Consider the following 12707-nt stretch of genomic DNA (forward strand, 5'->3'; position numbering starts at 1 on the left):
TATATATATATATATCACCCATTCTGCACTCATTTATATTTCAAAATATAACCTGCAAACATAAGATCAAACCCATTCATTCTCTTTCTCACAATTAAAACATAGCAGTATACACAATCTTATGCATTTTTAAATTCATTTGATCATTAATCAATTAGATCAATAGCAGATGGTTAATGAAAACTTTGATCTCACGAAAAGAATAAAACATATTTGCAAAATGTAAAGTAAGAATCACTTAATTATACCCATGGACTGCTCATGACATGTATAGCGCAACACATCGTAAAATCAAGTATGGAAGTGACCAGAAAGGTTGGTTTAACAATTAATCAGGTTATCGGTGCAATAGTGGATAGTTCAGTACGATTGCACTGATGTAACTCGATGCGGTGAGCTACAAAAAACTTATTGATCAATAATGGTTAACATCAAGTCAACTAAGGACCTTTGTCAATAAAAGTGGTTAAATCATCAAGGGAGGAGCCACATCATCATTATTCAAAAGCGGGCACTTTTACTAGCACATAACATGACATGGCCTAAACCTGCCAAGAGAGAGTAGTCTCCAAAATTAGGCACATAGGAGTGGATAAGCTTCTTATTGTCTCCCATTACCGCTCCTTAATTCTTTCCTTGATTTTTTTTCTAATTATCATGACAGGTAGATCTCACGGGACTGCCTGCAGGAAAGGGTTTTCCGGCCAGCTAGGATGGAATCACTTGCTCAGATACCATGTAGGTTAGGAGAATAAAGCAGGATAATATTATTCCCATTGAAAGTCGTATAAAAATAAGAAACAAAAATTCTAAAATAGGAAAAGAATAATACATAAATCTCTACCTAATAACTCCTCAATGATAAATGAAAAATAATAAAATAAGAAATACACCAAATAGTAAATAACTGGAAATGAAATCGAATAATTCTAACATATCATTTAGTTTATCCTATTTTAAAGATTGAATGAATCACTTATTTAAGAATTACGCTGAAGCTAACAACATATATAAAATAAGAGACCTTTATGATATAATTCACGGCTTAACACTTGACCTCAAAGTTTCTCTCCACACACATTGCATCCACAGGCGCACACACAAACACACAAACACTCCCTCTCTCTCCCTCTCACTATCTCTCAATCCATCAGCCACCATACAACTTTAACTGTTGAGATTTGTATCTAATATAGAGTCTACACACAAACACACAAACACTCCCTCTCTCTCCCTCCATCAGCCACCATACAACTTTAAATGTTGAGATTTGTATCTAATATAGAGTCCTATTTTGTAAATAAAAGATGTCTAGGGATTTATTTGAAAATGATGTAAGGCTCTATATAAGCCTAACCATTAATGAAATGGGTAAGTTTTCAAGAGAAATTACTTCTTTATGGTATCAAAGACCTAACTGAATTCATCTGACGGGATCAAGTGCACAAACCCAAAGCTTACTCTTCGTCCTCGCAAAACTGGATGAAGCAGCCAATTATGAGTTCAGGATTGTGGCTTACAAAGAAGAAAGCAGAGGCAATTCGCTTTGTCTTGTGGGACAACGAGGAGAGGTATTGTTTTGAGATTGGACGGTAGAAGATCAAAACGGCAAAGATTGAGAGAGTGAAGTTGGGGGGTGATCGTCGCTTGCAGTTAGGGCCCCGCAACACAGGGAGGATTGAGCCCGCAACACAGTAAGGAGTGAAGCTGAGAAACAAACGAGCCTAAAGGCATTGGCGGGCCAGTTTGCACGAAAGGTAGGAATAGTGAGGCTTCAACTCATACGACTTCAGATGGAATGAGAGAATGATAGCTCAATCTTATGATTGAGGATGTCACAAGAGCGAGATAGTGAGGGAGGTGAAGGCTTGTAGCTTCTGTATAAGATAGATCCTGAAGTTTTGAAGGTCTTGGTCAGACTATTACATGGAGCTAGCGTCTCAACGAGAGCCACCACCTTAGCATGTACTCTGACGCAGGTGAAGTTAGATATCTCTCCAGTGGATTTGAAACTCGATGGATTAGCCACGTATCCGAGTTGGTCACGTTGGATCGAGGCTGCTCTAATAGGGAAGAAACTAAAGGGATATATGATGGGGGACGAGCCAAAGAGTGACAGTGTTGAGGGGATTGAGTGGAAGACCACACACGCCTTGCTTTACACAATGCTAATCAACTCAATAGTTTTGTCCATTGTCTTATCCGTAGATAACATTCAAAAGGTCAAGGACATCTGGACAAAGCTAAAGAAGACCTATGCTGGGAGTGAAAGCTATATGAGAGTATTTCGGATTCAACGTAACATAGAGGTAGTGGTACAGGGTGATATATCAATTCAGGAGTACTCTATAGAGCTAGAGCGGCTGTGGCAAGATCTTTATCACTTCTCACCTATGTCAAGTTGTGGTGAACCGGGTGCAAGAAGAGGGAGATCTTTGCACATGTGAATTATGCAGTTTTTGGCACATGTGAACCAGACCTTTAATCAGAGGATATAGGTCCTCCTAAGCCAATGATTCTTTCACTGGATGAGGTCATCACCTCAATGATACAAGAGGAGAGTCGCATGAGGCTACACTTTGAGTGAGCGGACTTCCAGGTACATGATCAGCTTTGGCTACCTCGAGCTCGGGAATGACAGGTGCCCAGGGGAGACCCACAGATGCTATAACTGTGGAGAAGTAGGACATCTGAACAAAGCTTGTCCAAAATCACCCAAGGAGAGAAAGAGATGGATGGACATAAATAGTCTAGAGGTCGTGATCATAAACGTGGGGGTCAAAAGAGTAGAAGAGGGGGTCATCGGGCAAATCTAAAGGTAGCGGAGAATGAGCGAGAAACAAGGTTAATCTTTACCGATGAGGATCACAAGCTCTTAGAAATATTGAAAAGGAAGTAGAGACTGATATGTGATGTGATTGAGAAAGCAATCACCTTATCGTCATTCAAGGATAACACTGTTACTTATGCTCACTCAGACAAAGATACTCGTGATACACATGATTTTGCTTCTATATTTACTAAAAGATCACAAAAATGAATAGTAAATTCTGGTGCATCTCGACATGTGACAGGTGCTGCTAGTGAGTTCACTTTATGTACTCACCTAACAATTATAGAGAGCATTCAGGTTGCTGATGGTATAACATAACCTATGATTGGTAAACGTACAGTGAGGTGTACCAATTTTATGATTATGCCCAATATTTTGCATGTTCCTTCCTTTCCACCGAACATTTTATTCATTAGTATCATTATACTTCAACTAAATTGTGTTGTTTTATTTAATATTCCTAAAGTGATCTTTCAAGAGAAGGAGACTAGCCAGAGACTTGAGACTGACACATAGCATAGTGGACTCTGATACTTGGATAGAAAGGGGATAAACTCAGTCTTGACATCCATGGTAAAGAGTATTAGAGTGGGAGAATCTGGGAGGAGTGTGGAGGATGTGTTGTTGCTACATCACAAACACATGTGACACTCCCCGCTTAGTCTATTGAGTCGTTTATATTTGTCTTTATATGAAAAGATAAATAAACAAAAACTTTTGTGTAATGTTTGTCAATTTGGTAAGCACGCCACGATTCAATATGGTGTGGTAGTGAAGGTATTTAGGTTTAATAATGAGACAATGCATACCAACATGACAATTGGGGAGTACTTGTCAGCCAAAGGAATAAAACATCAAACCACGTGTCCATACACATCGACACAAAATAGAGTAGCAAATAGGAAGAATAGACAACTTCTAGAAATATCCAGAAGTATGAAGATCTTGATGAATATCGCAAAGCACTTGTGGGAGTAAGTTGTTTTGACAGCCGCTCAATTGATCAGTAGAATGCCCTCAAGAGTGCTGAAGTGATGATCTCGTTGTGAATTGTTAAAAGGAAATAATGGTGGGATCCTTTCATCAAAGAAATTTGGTTGGATATGTTTTGTTAAGAATAATGGATCATCAATAAGGAAGTTGGATCCCAGAGTTGTGAAGAGTATTTTTGTGGGTTATTTGGCCAATCAGAAGGGGTATGTTTTTTGGAACCTAAAAGAAAAGAGACTGTTTGTGAGTATGCATGTGACCTTTGGAGAATGTGAATCATATTGCACCTTGGAGGAGAACTCACATTTTGGTTACTCGTGAGATGCTGGAGGTATGAGACAAGAGAGAGAGTAGTGATGGTGAGAGATTGATACAAGTGAAAACGATACCAAGTCCCGTTGTGTGGGAATGATCGATTGAAGAAGAGTTGGAAAATGAGAAAAATGAGCCTGAAGGTGGTTGGACTCAAGCTCAAGGAAAGTTTGGGGTGTATACAAGGAAGAAAAGGCAGAATGAGAGAACAATTTATGTCGTGCCAACAAGTCTCTTGTTTTGATCTACCCCGACTCCTAAGACACCTACACCATCGACCTAGAAATTCAGTTACACGGGTGATATGATTCCTCTCTTCTCCCACTCCCAAGACTTTAAGGAGAACCTCTCACAGCAATGCGGGTTTTGGTTTCTCACATGACATTGGCTAGTTTGTCTCATACTCTATCATATCACATTTACATTGAACATTCATTGTATCTTTGGACACTGTCTTTATACCCAAAATGTTGACAGGTAGCTAAGAAGGATCCAAAGTAAAAGACTGCAATACTGGAGAAAAATGGTGCTCTCGATAAGAACAGGACATGTGAACTCGTGTTGCTTCTAGTAGGAAAAAAGGCAGGCGGATGCAAATTGGCCTTCAGAGTGAAGAAAACTTTAGATGGAAAGATTGATCGACTCAAAGAAGGGTTGGTGACGAAGGGTATGGTTATGATGAGACATTTGCACCAGTGATAAAGATTAGTACAGTCAGGATACTCGTTTTTTTAACTGTGAATGATGGATGGAGGTTACACCAACTGGAATTTGAGGAATTTGTTTTTTCATGAAGATCTGTTAGAGAATGTGTACATGGAGATACCCTCAGGCTTCGACACGAACTACATTGTGGGCAAGGTATTTAGATTGAGAAAGTCATTGTACGGATTGAAACAATCTCCTCGAGCTTGTTTTGAAGGGTTCAGAAAAGTAATGGTAGACATGAGCTATTAACAGATCAATATCGGCCACAAAATGTTCTTTCGACGACATGATGGTTACATTACTATTATTGTTGTGTATGTGGATGATATGATTGTCACTGGGGATGATAGGGGAAAGATTGCTCAGCTTAAGGCAAGTTTGGGCAAAGGTTGAGGTGACTCATGGAGCAAAGGGTATTGTTCTATCTCAAACAGCTTAGATACTTTCTCGGGATTGAGGTGACTCATGAAGAAGAGGGTATTGTTCTATCTCAGAGGAGTATGTGTTATACTTGCTCACAAAGTTATGCATGTTGGGATGCAAGTCTGCAATTTCTCCAATTTATCAGAAGAGTAAGTTGAGCGTAGAGGCAGGCGAGCCAATTGATCGCAAGAGATACCAAAAGTTAGTAAGTCATCTCATTTATCAGAGTCACACTTGTCCCAACATATCATTTGCAGTAAATGTGGTGAGTCGCAACATGCATGATCCGATGAAATGTCACATGGATGTAATGTATTAGATTTTGAGGTATCTAAAGAGTGCACCAGGGAAGGGGTTGATTTTCATGAAGAATGGTCATATAAGTATTGAGGACTATTGTGACTCTGCCTGGGCAGGTTGTATGATGACATGAGGTTTACATATGGATATTGCATGTTCGTAGGGGGCAACTTGATCTCTTGGAAAAGCAAAAAACAATCAGTAGTAGCGATATCAACAGTAGAGACAAAGTATAGGATCATGGCCTTAGGAGTAGTTGAGATAACGTGGTTGAGAGCCTTATTGATAGAGCTCAAGGTGGACCAAGGAGCTCAAATGAAGTTGTGGTGCAACAAGTCAGCAACCAGCAACTCAAACAACCTGGTGCAACATGATAAAACCAAATATGTGGAGATTAATAGGTTCTTTATCAAGGAAAAGTTGAATAATGGACTACTGGAGCTAATTAAAGTAGCAACAAAAGAGCATGTGGTTGATTGCCTCACCGAAGGACTTAGCTCATTAGATTTGTCTAGGTTGTGAGACAAGATGGGCTTAGTGAATATCTTTTGCCCATATTAAGGGGGAGTGTTGAGATTTGTATCTAATGTAGGTCTTTATTTGTAAATAGAAGTCTAGGGATTTATATGTAAATGTTGTAAGGCTCTATATAAGCCCAAGCCATTAATGAAATGGGTAAGTTCTCAAGAGCAATTATTTCTTTGTTAATCATGGATCAATTAGATGAATTAGTTAGGGTTCAAATAAAGTTGTGTTCGAGTGAGTATTTTTTAACAGAAACTCAAAACAATTGATTCATCCTCAACTAGGACTCGAACCGAAATATTAATAATCTCAAGCTAAACCAACTTTAATCAAAACTATTTAACTTTAAATTAACTAAAAAAAAATTCAAATAAACTTGAAATCATTCTAAATTTATATATACATCAAATTAAAAATTAAAAAATATTTTCCTAAGCTTAGAAGCTTCAGTTAGAACTACGAGTTAATAGCCTTGATATAGCAACCTTGGCAAAGATAACAACAACAAAGAAAAAGCATATTCCATATATGTAATGAAGCCATAAAAATTTTATATCAGTCATAATGTACTTTAGCCATTTAATTGATGCCCAACACTATGTAAGGAGTTATAGTTTTGTATCAAGGAAAACTTCACTAGTGTATATGAAATAAAAATTGATACTTCCATATCCTCTTTAAGTCCTCTCGCTCTCCTTTTTTTGATCCTATCTACCACTTTTATTCTACTATGTAATTTTCTCTCCTTGAACCACTCCAATACAAGGGTTAGTTATAAGATAGTTACTACTAAAAAAATTATCAACTAGAAAATTATGGATGCAATTGGTTATTATGCTCCACAAGTTGAATTAAAAAATAGTTTCAAAAATAAATTTTGAGAAGAAATGGATGAAGAGCCGCAAACATATACATACCAAAAAAATGATAGCTATTGAAAGTGATTTACACGGGTATATAGGCAAGATTTTGAAAATCAAGTTGTACATTGAATTGAAAAAATACGAGATATAATATTTAAGGTTAAAAAAATCACCAGAACTAAACCGAATGATATAATAAATAACAAAATTATTAAATATAAAAAAACATACTAAATAATAATAATAATAATGATATTTTCACCAATTTAATGTACAATATACTTTAAATTAGAACTTTTCACCATTGAATATTTTCAATATAATTCTATCTTAAAATATAACAGCAGGATATTTTGATTATTTTCACCATGCCATCGATATAGTCATACAAATACTTGTAGTAGCTTAGAATGTCAATGTCAACCTAGCTAGTAGAAATTTCATCTACTAAGATATCCAAAAATTTGCACCTGGCTCTTCTAAGAGAATAGTACTTCCGAGTCAGATTTTTAAAAGATACTGAATTTTAGATAAGATACTACTTAGAGATTTCACTCTCATTTTAAAAGAATTTTATGATCTGATTCCAAAATATTTAAAGAGGAATTTCAATTAGTAGAAATGATCAAAAGCCACAAAGTATATTTTTTCTATAATTCTACAATAGTTTAGAAGAAATGCAAAAGGTGAGTGAATCAGAAAACAAATGTAAGGATCTCCAACATCATGGTTAAATAGCCCTAAGTAGTGTTGGTTTTTGTTAGTCATTATCATTTTTTTATGATCTAATTAGGTCTAATAATATTTTATTAGTTAGATTTAATCTAATATTGTTTTTTTCATTTACCTATATATGAAAAAATCATATTTAGCTTCTATACATGCAATCCTCTATTCTATAAAAGATAATTAAAACTACCTTATATGCATGACAACTCAGAAAAAAAAATCTCATTGCATCACCCATGTATATGCATTCTAATATCCATTCTCATTTGTTGTACAAATGCACAAGCCTTCATGCTAAAATTAGGAGTTGAAATGTTATGCATAACTAAAGTTACAAAATTGCTGCTAAAATTCATAGAAGGCATACAAAGGATAATAAAAAATAATTATGTTCTAGTGCATACTCATCCTTAATGTATTCTGCCAGATGCAAATAAAAAGTTACTTGCCCAAACATCTAGACAATTTAAGATAAATGAAAATTTTATATTTAACACATAGGTTATTGATGTATCTTCTATTATGAATTATGAGTTCATTTTTCAATACCAAAAAAAAATTAACTTATCAAGGCACATTTAAGCATCCTATGTTTCTGGTAAGTGTATCTTCTGATGGAGTTATTGCATTGTTAAACCCTCAACCTATTCATATACTAACTTGAGTACCAATCTCATTTGAAATTAAGCAGATTAATGCAAATAAATTTGCATTAGGTCCTCAAGCTAACCAAGATACATGATTCAATAGCATTAGGATTGTCAAAAGAGTTTGTTAGTGAACAGCTTGTGTTCGGCTCATTAAGTAGCTCGTGTTCTAATCATTTATTAAGTAAGCGAGTCGAATACAGAAAAAAATTTTAAACATGAATTATAAACGAGTTGAACACAAAAAACTTTTATTCGCTCGTGTTTGACTCGTTTTAGCTCGAAATAAGATAACTATATATAATATTTATATGATAATATATTATATATATTTATATATAAGTTTAAATCATAACATCTTGTATGGTCATATGATTATGCGTCTTATATTGCACATGAATGGTACATGTTCGAATCCAACATCTTATATCTATTTTTTTAAATAATTCAAACGAACCAATTTCGAGTCGAACACAAACAACAATATGTGAATCGAGTCGGACACGAGCCAAGTTCAAGCAAAATTAATCTTGAACGAGCAGAAAAAGAGTGAAGCCTATGCTCGCTCAAGCTCGGCTCATTTACAAATTATAGCCATCAATAAAATGGTTGTCCACACTCAAAAGATCTTTAGCTAATACATGAATAACTTCAAAGGGTCATCCTTGATCCTTTAGATGAGTAACATCATTAATATTCTCTAGTGACAATTTTTCCCACCACGAAAGAATTGATAGAGACCATTCAATCGCTTCGATATCTTATAAAATAATTACTAAACACGAAGACAAGCTTCCTAACCATCTAATGCATCTTTATAAGAATTTTATAGAAGTCCCTTTATTTTAAATCAAGTTAATTTTCAATTTGAATTGGATAAATTGTTTTGTAGCTAGGCCTTTCAACAAAGTTAGATGCCTAAAATTAGCCTTTAAACCAAACACTTTTCACATGAATGAAATTTTTTTTGGCCATGTTTTCTTAATTTGCCCAGTACATTATTAACTACCTCTTTTTCTCATTTTTAATGCAATTTCTTCAAATTGTCTATCCTAAAAGAGACATCATCTCTCTTCCCCACCAAGTATCTTACATCATCTATTTCAATATTATGTTTCTTATGACATTCAATCTGCCCCTCATTGCAAATTCCTTATTTTTATGTTGTGTCACAATACTTTATAATTCACTTTCATATTCTAAAGATCTAGGTAGTGTCTATGGTTGATTAGTTGACAAAATTTAGATAAGAGAGTTAAGACAATAGGTTGAGGCTTGAAAGAAGATTAATTTGCCTTGATGCATGATGTTTCTTCGTTGCAATAAATCGGCCTTATTTTTACCCTTGTGTTCCTCAATGCTTCACATAGTTTTAGAGTGGTCGCTAATTTATAAAGAGAAGTAGACCGTCTAACCAGTGAGAGAGACATTGAGTGTGATCTAATAAATTTAGCATAAACTTCGTTAACTTGAAAAGAAAACTCATAAGAGCTCTTCTTTATCTCAATTGTATAGTATGGCAGCTTAAGAGGTTTAGACACCTAAATCAAAGAAAGAGAATAATATTCATTCTTAGGTATCAAAAATAATAATAATAAATTTTAGCTCAAGATAGTTCACAAAGAATTTGTTTAAAGCAATTAGTTTGGATAAACCATCAACAAAATTCAATATAAATATTTAAAATGTTTATTATAAACTCATTAGGTCCAAACTGAACATAGAAAAATTTAATCAAGAGTCAACATAACAAAAAAATTGGTGGAGAGCATCCGATATCACTTAACAAAAACTTAGTTTCACTATGGACATTTAAAATGTTACATATAAACCTAATAGGTTCCTATTAAATCTACCCAAAAGTTAAACCTTAAAGCTTAAAATTTCCCTAATAGGTTCCTATTAAATCTACCCAAAAGTTAACATAGGCAACCTTAAAGCTTAAAATTTTACACGAATCCCTCATGTCATGGTAAAATATGGTTTACAGTTTCAATGTTGATTTCTTGATGCATGTTTTCCGAGAGAGTTGTACGCTTTCAAATTCTTTGGATTGCTTCAATGGGCATGAGATCATTCATAGTGACGGAACCAAAACTAAAAAAGAGAGGGGTGGCAAAAAAAAAATAAATTGGATTGCTTCAATGGGCATGAGATCATTCATAGTGTCGGAACCAAAACTAAAAGAGAGGGGTGGCAAAAAAAAAATAAATACTAATGAGTAGCGCGTATTTAATTTTAGAATTTTCCTCTTCTGAAAATTTGTTAAAACAATTATAATGTGATTATTAAATTTAAAATATAATTAATACTAAATTAGTATTTAGTATTTAAGTTCAAGATAGCAAAATATTTAAAGTAATATATAATACAAAAGAGAAGTAATTAGGGGTGCAGCCACCCCTAATTCCACCACTGATGATCGGGATAAAGACCCTATTCTAGCATCTGACATAGTTAAATCAAAGATTACTGAAAACTAACTTTCAACTATATAAATTGTTAGAAAAATTAAAAAAAAAATCCAAACAACGCAATTGATGCATAGTTCAAACAAAAAAAGATATAAATATAGCTTTGTCATCCAAATGTCTTACAAAGGGTATCTTCGATGCCTTGTCATTCCAAACAGCAAGCAAGCCAAGCGCTGCGAAGAATCCCAGCCCTCCACAAAGCCATGCCAGAGATTCATACTGCGCAGGAATTCAAAAGAAACAAATAATAATAAGAGAGAACGAGAGCCCAATGCACCAAGATCCCTCCAACGGAGGATCGAGATAAATCCAAAGGAAATCAAAACGTAATATTCCTCCAATTGAGCCAAATCCCGGAGTCTGATTGCGGGGTGGGTGGCAGCCAGAAAGTTACCTTGCCTATGTGTGGAGCGAGGCGATCGATGCATGGCTCCGGGAAAGGCGTTCCGTTGTCCCATACCAACTCGTCTTGCTCCGGCAGCTAAATAAATAGCAGAACAGGAATCGATGAAGAAAGAAAAAAGTTATCGGTGAAATGAATTCAGCGAGAGCGCGAGGGATCCCTTACGGGTTTGTCGGGAACTATGTGCTTTCCGACGGGAAGACCCATGCCGGAGCGTGTGGGCATGGAGAACGCAACGGATCGGCCAACGCCGCCGCCGCCCAACAGTCGAGATGCAGCCGTGCTGAATCTACCAGCCATCTCTCCTCTCTGCTTCTCTCCTTCGCTGAATCGCGCGAGAAATCCTCAAACCTGCTAACAAAAAAGCTTGGACCTGTAGACCCTTCGTGCTCAGATCTCATTGGTTTTGGTCATTGAATTCAGAAAATATTGAGTCCCTCTCGATGCGAATTTCATGTATAATATTGCTATATATTATTTTATATAATATGTATATAATATTATTATTAAATTCAAGTTTATCTCATAAAACATGTTGAAGGAATATATCATAAAAACCGAAGAAAGGAGAGAGAGGTGCAAATTGGTGGTTTTCTTCGGGCTTTAGTGATCATTTTATATATTAAAATAAGTTGTTATAAAATTAAAATAAATTGTTATAAAAAAATAGAAGAGTGATGCATAAATGGATAGAAAGTTTAAAGGGCTCTAGTCTCCTTATACGAAAAAAAATCATCTAAAATAGAAGAGTGATGCATAAATGGATAGAAAGTTCAAAGGGCTCGAGCCTCCTTATATGAAAAAAGGTTATCCTATTTATAGAAGAAAAAATGATAAAAATGTAAAAATTACATCCCTACTTGTGATTTATATGTTAATATTATATTCATTGACATATTTTCAAATGTCAAGCAGTTTTTCATACGTCTAACATATTTTCATATGTCCGGCCTATTTTCATATATCTGACACATTTTCATATATGTGACACATTTTCATATATATGACATTTTCATATAGTGACACATTTTCATATGTACGGCATATTTCGTATATTTGACATTTTTCGTTGTTGGGACTCGTGTTCGACTAGTTAAGAAGCTCGTGTTGTCTTACTTGTAAATGACCGATTTTAATATTGATACATGATTATATATGAACCATATCAACTATGTTCTACTTATACTATTAATCAATTATATATATATATATATATAAAGTTTCTTATGGCTACCTGATTAGGGTTGTCAAAACGACTATTTGTTTGCGAACGGTTCGTGTTCGGCTAACTAAGCAAACGAGCCGAACACGAGCTGAGCCTGGGTTCGCTCGTGTTCGGCTCGTTTACACCCCTACTGTTGGGTCCATCTGGTAAGACAACCTATAGTTTGGCTTGGGTGGCTACCCGAATCAAGTGATTGACCGATCTCTGTTGTCGTCAGCTCAAAGCTAGATCTGTATGGCCATTTTTCAGACATACACTAGAGTACGAACGAGCCG

General features: G+C 35.3%; 2 protein-coding genes across 2 annotated transcripts in view; one reads left to right on the forward strand and one right to left on the reverse strand.

The window, feature by feature from the left end:
* The window catches only part of LOC110019756 (beta-adaptin-like protein C), a 53751-nt gene that overhangs the window by 1457 nt on the left and 39587 nt on the right, over window positions 1-12707 (forward strand). The window lies entirely within an intron of this gene.
* On the reverse strand, window positions 10880-11646 carry LOC110019766 (NADH dehydrogenase [ubiquinone] 1 beta subcomplex subunit 8, mitochondrial). Its single transcript, XM_020717581.1, has 3 exons — window positions 11373-11646; window positions 11199-11285; window positions 10880-11023 (listed from the first exon to the last, which is right to left on the reverse strand). Exons 1-3 carry the CDS (start codon window positions 11505-11507, stop codon window positions 10880-10882), a joined length of 366 nt encoding a protein of 121 aa, XP_020573240.1. The 5' UTR covers window positions 11508-11646.

The sequence above is a fragment of the Phalaenopsis equestris genome, unplaced genomic scaffold (assembly GCF_001263595.1).
Source record: "Phalaenopsis equestris unplaced genomic scaffold, ASM126359v1 Scaffold000077, whole genome shotgun sequence".
NCBI lineage: Eukaryota > Viridiplantae > Streptophyta > Magnoliopsida > Asparagales > Orchidaceae > Phalaenopsis > Phalaenopsis equestris.

Excerpts from the sequence above, each read along its gene's own strand:
- LOC110019766 (XM_020717581.1), bottom strand. The coding sequence starts at position 11,507 with ATGGCTGGTAGATTCAGCACGGCTGCATCTCGACTGTTGGGCGGCGGC. Across the intron at positions 11,286-11,372 it reads ACATAGTTCCCGACAAACCC|CTGCCGGAGCAAGACGAGTT; the intron begins GTAAGGGATCCC and ends CTATTTATTTAG. Across the intron at positions 11,024-11,198 it reads TCGCTCCACACATAGGCAAG|TATGAATCTCTGGCATGGCT; the intron begins GTAACTTTCTGG and ends ATTCCTGCGCAG.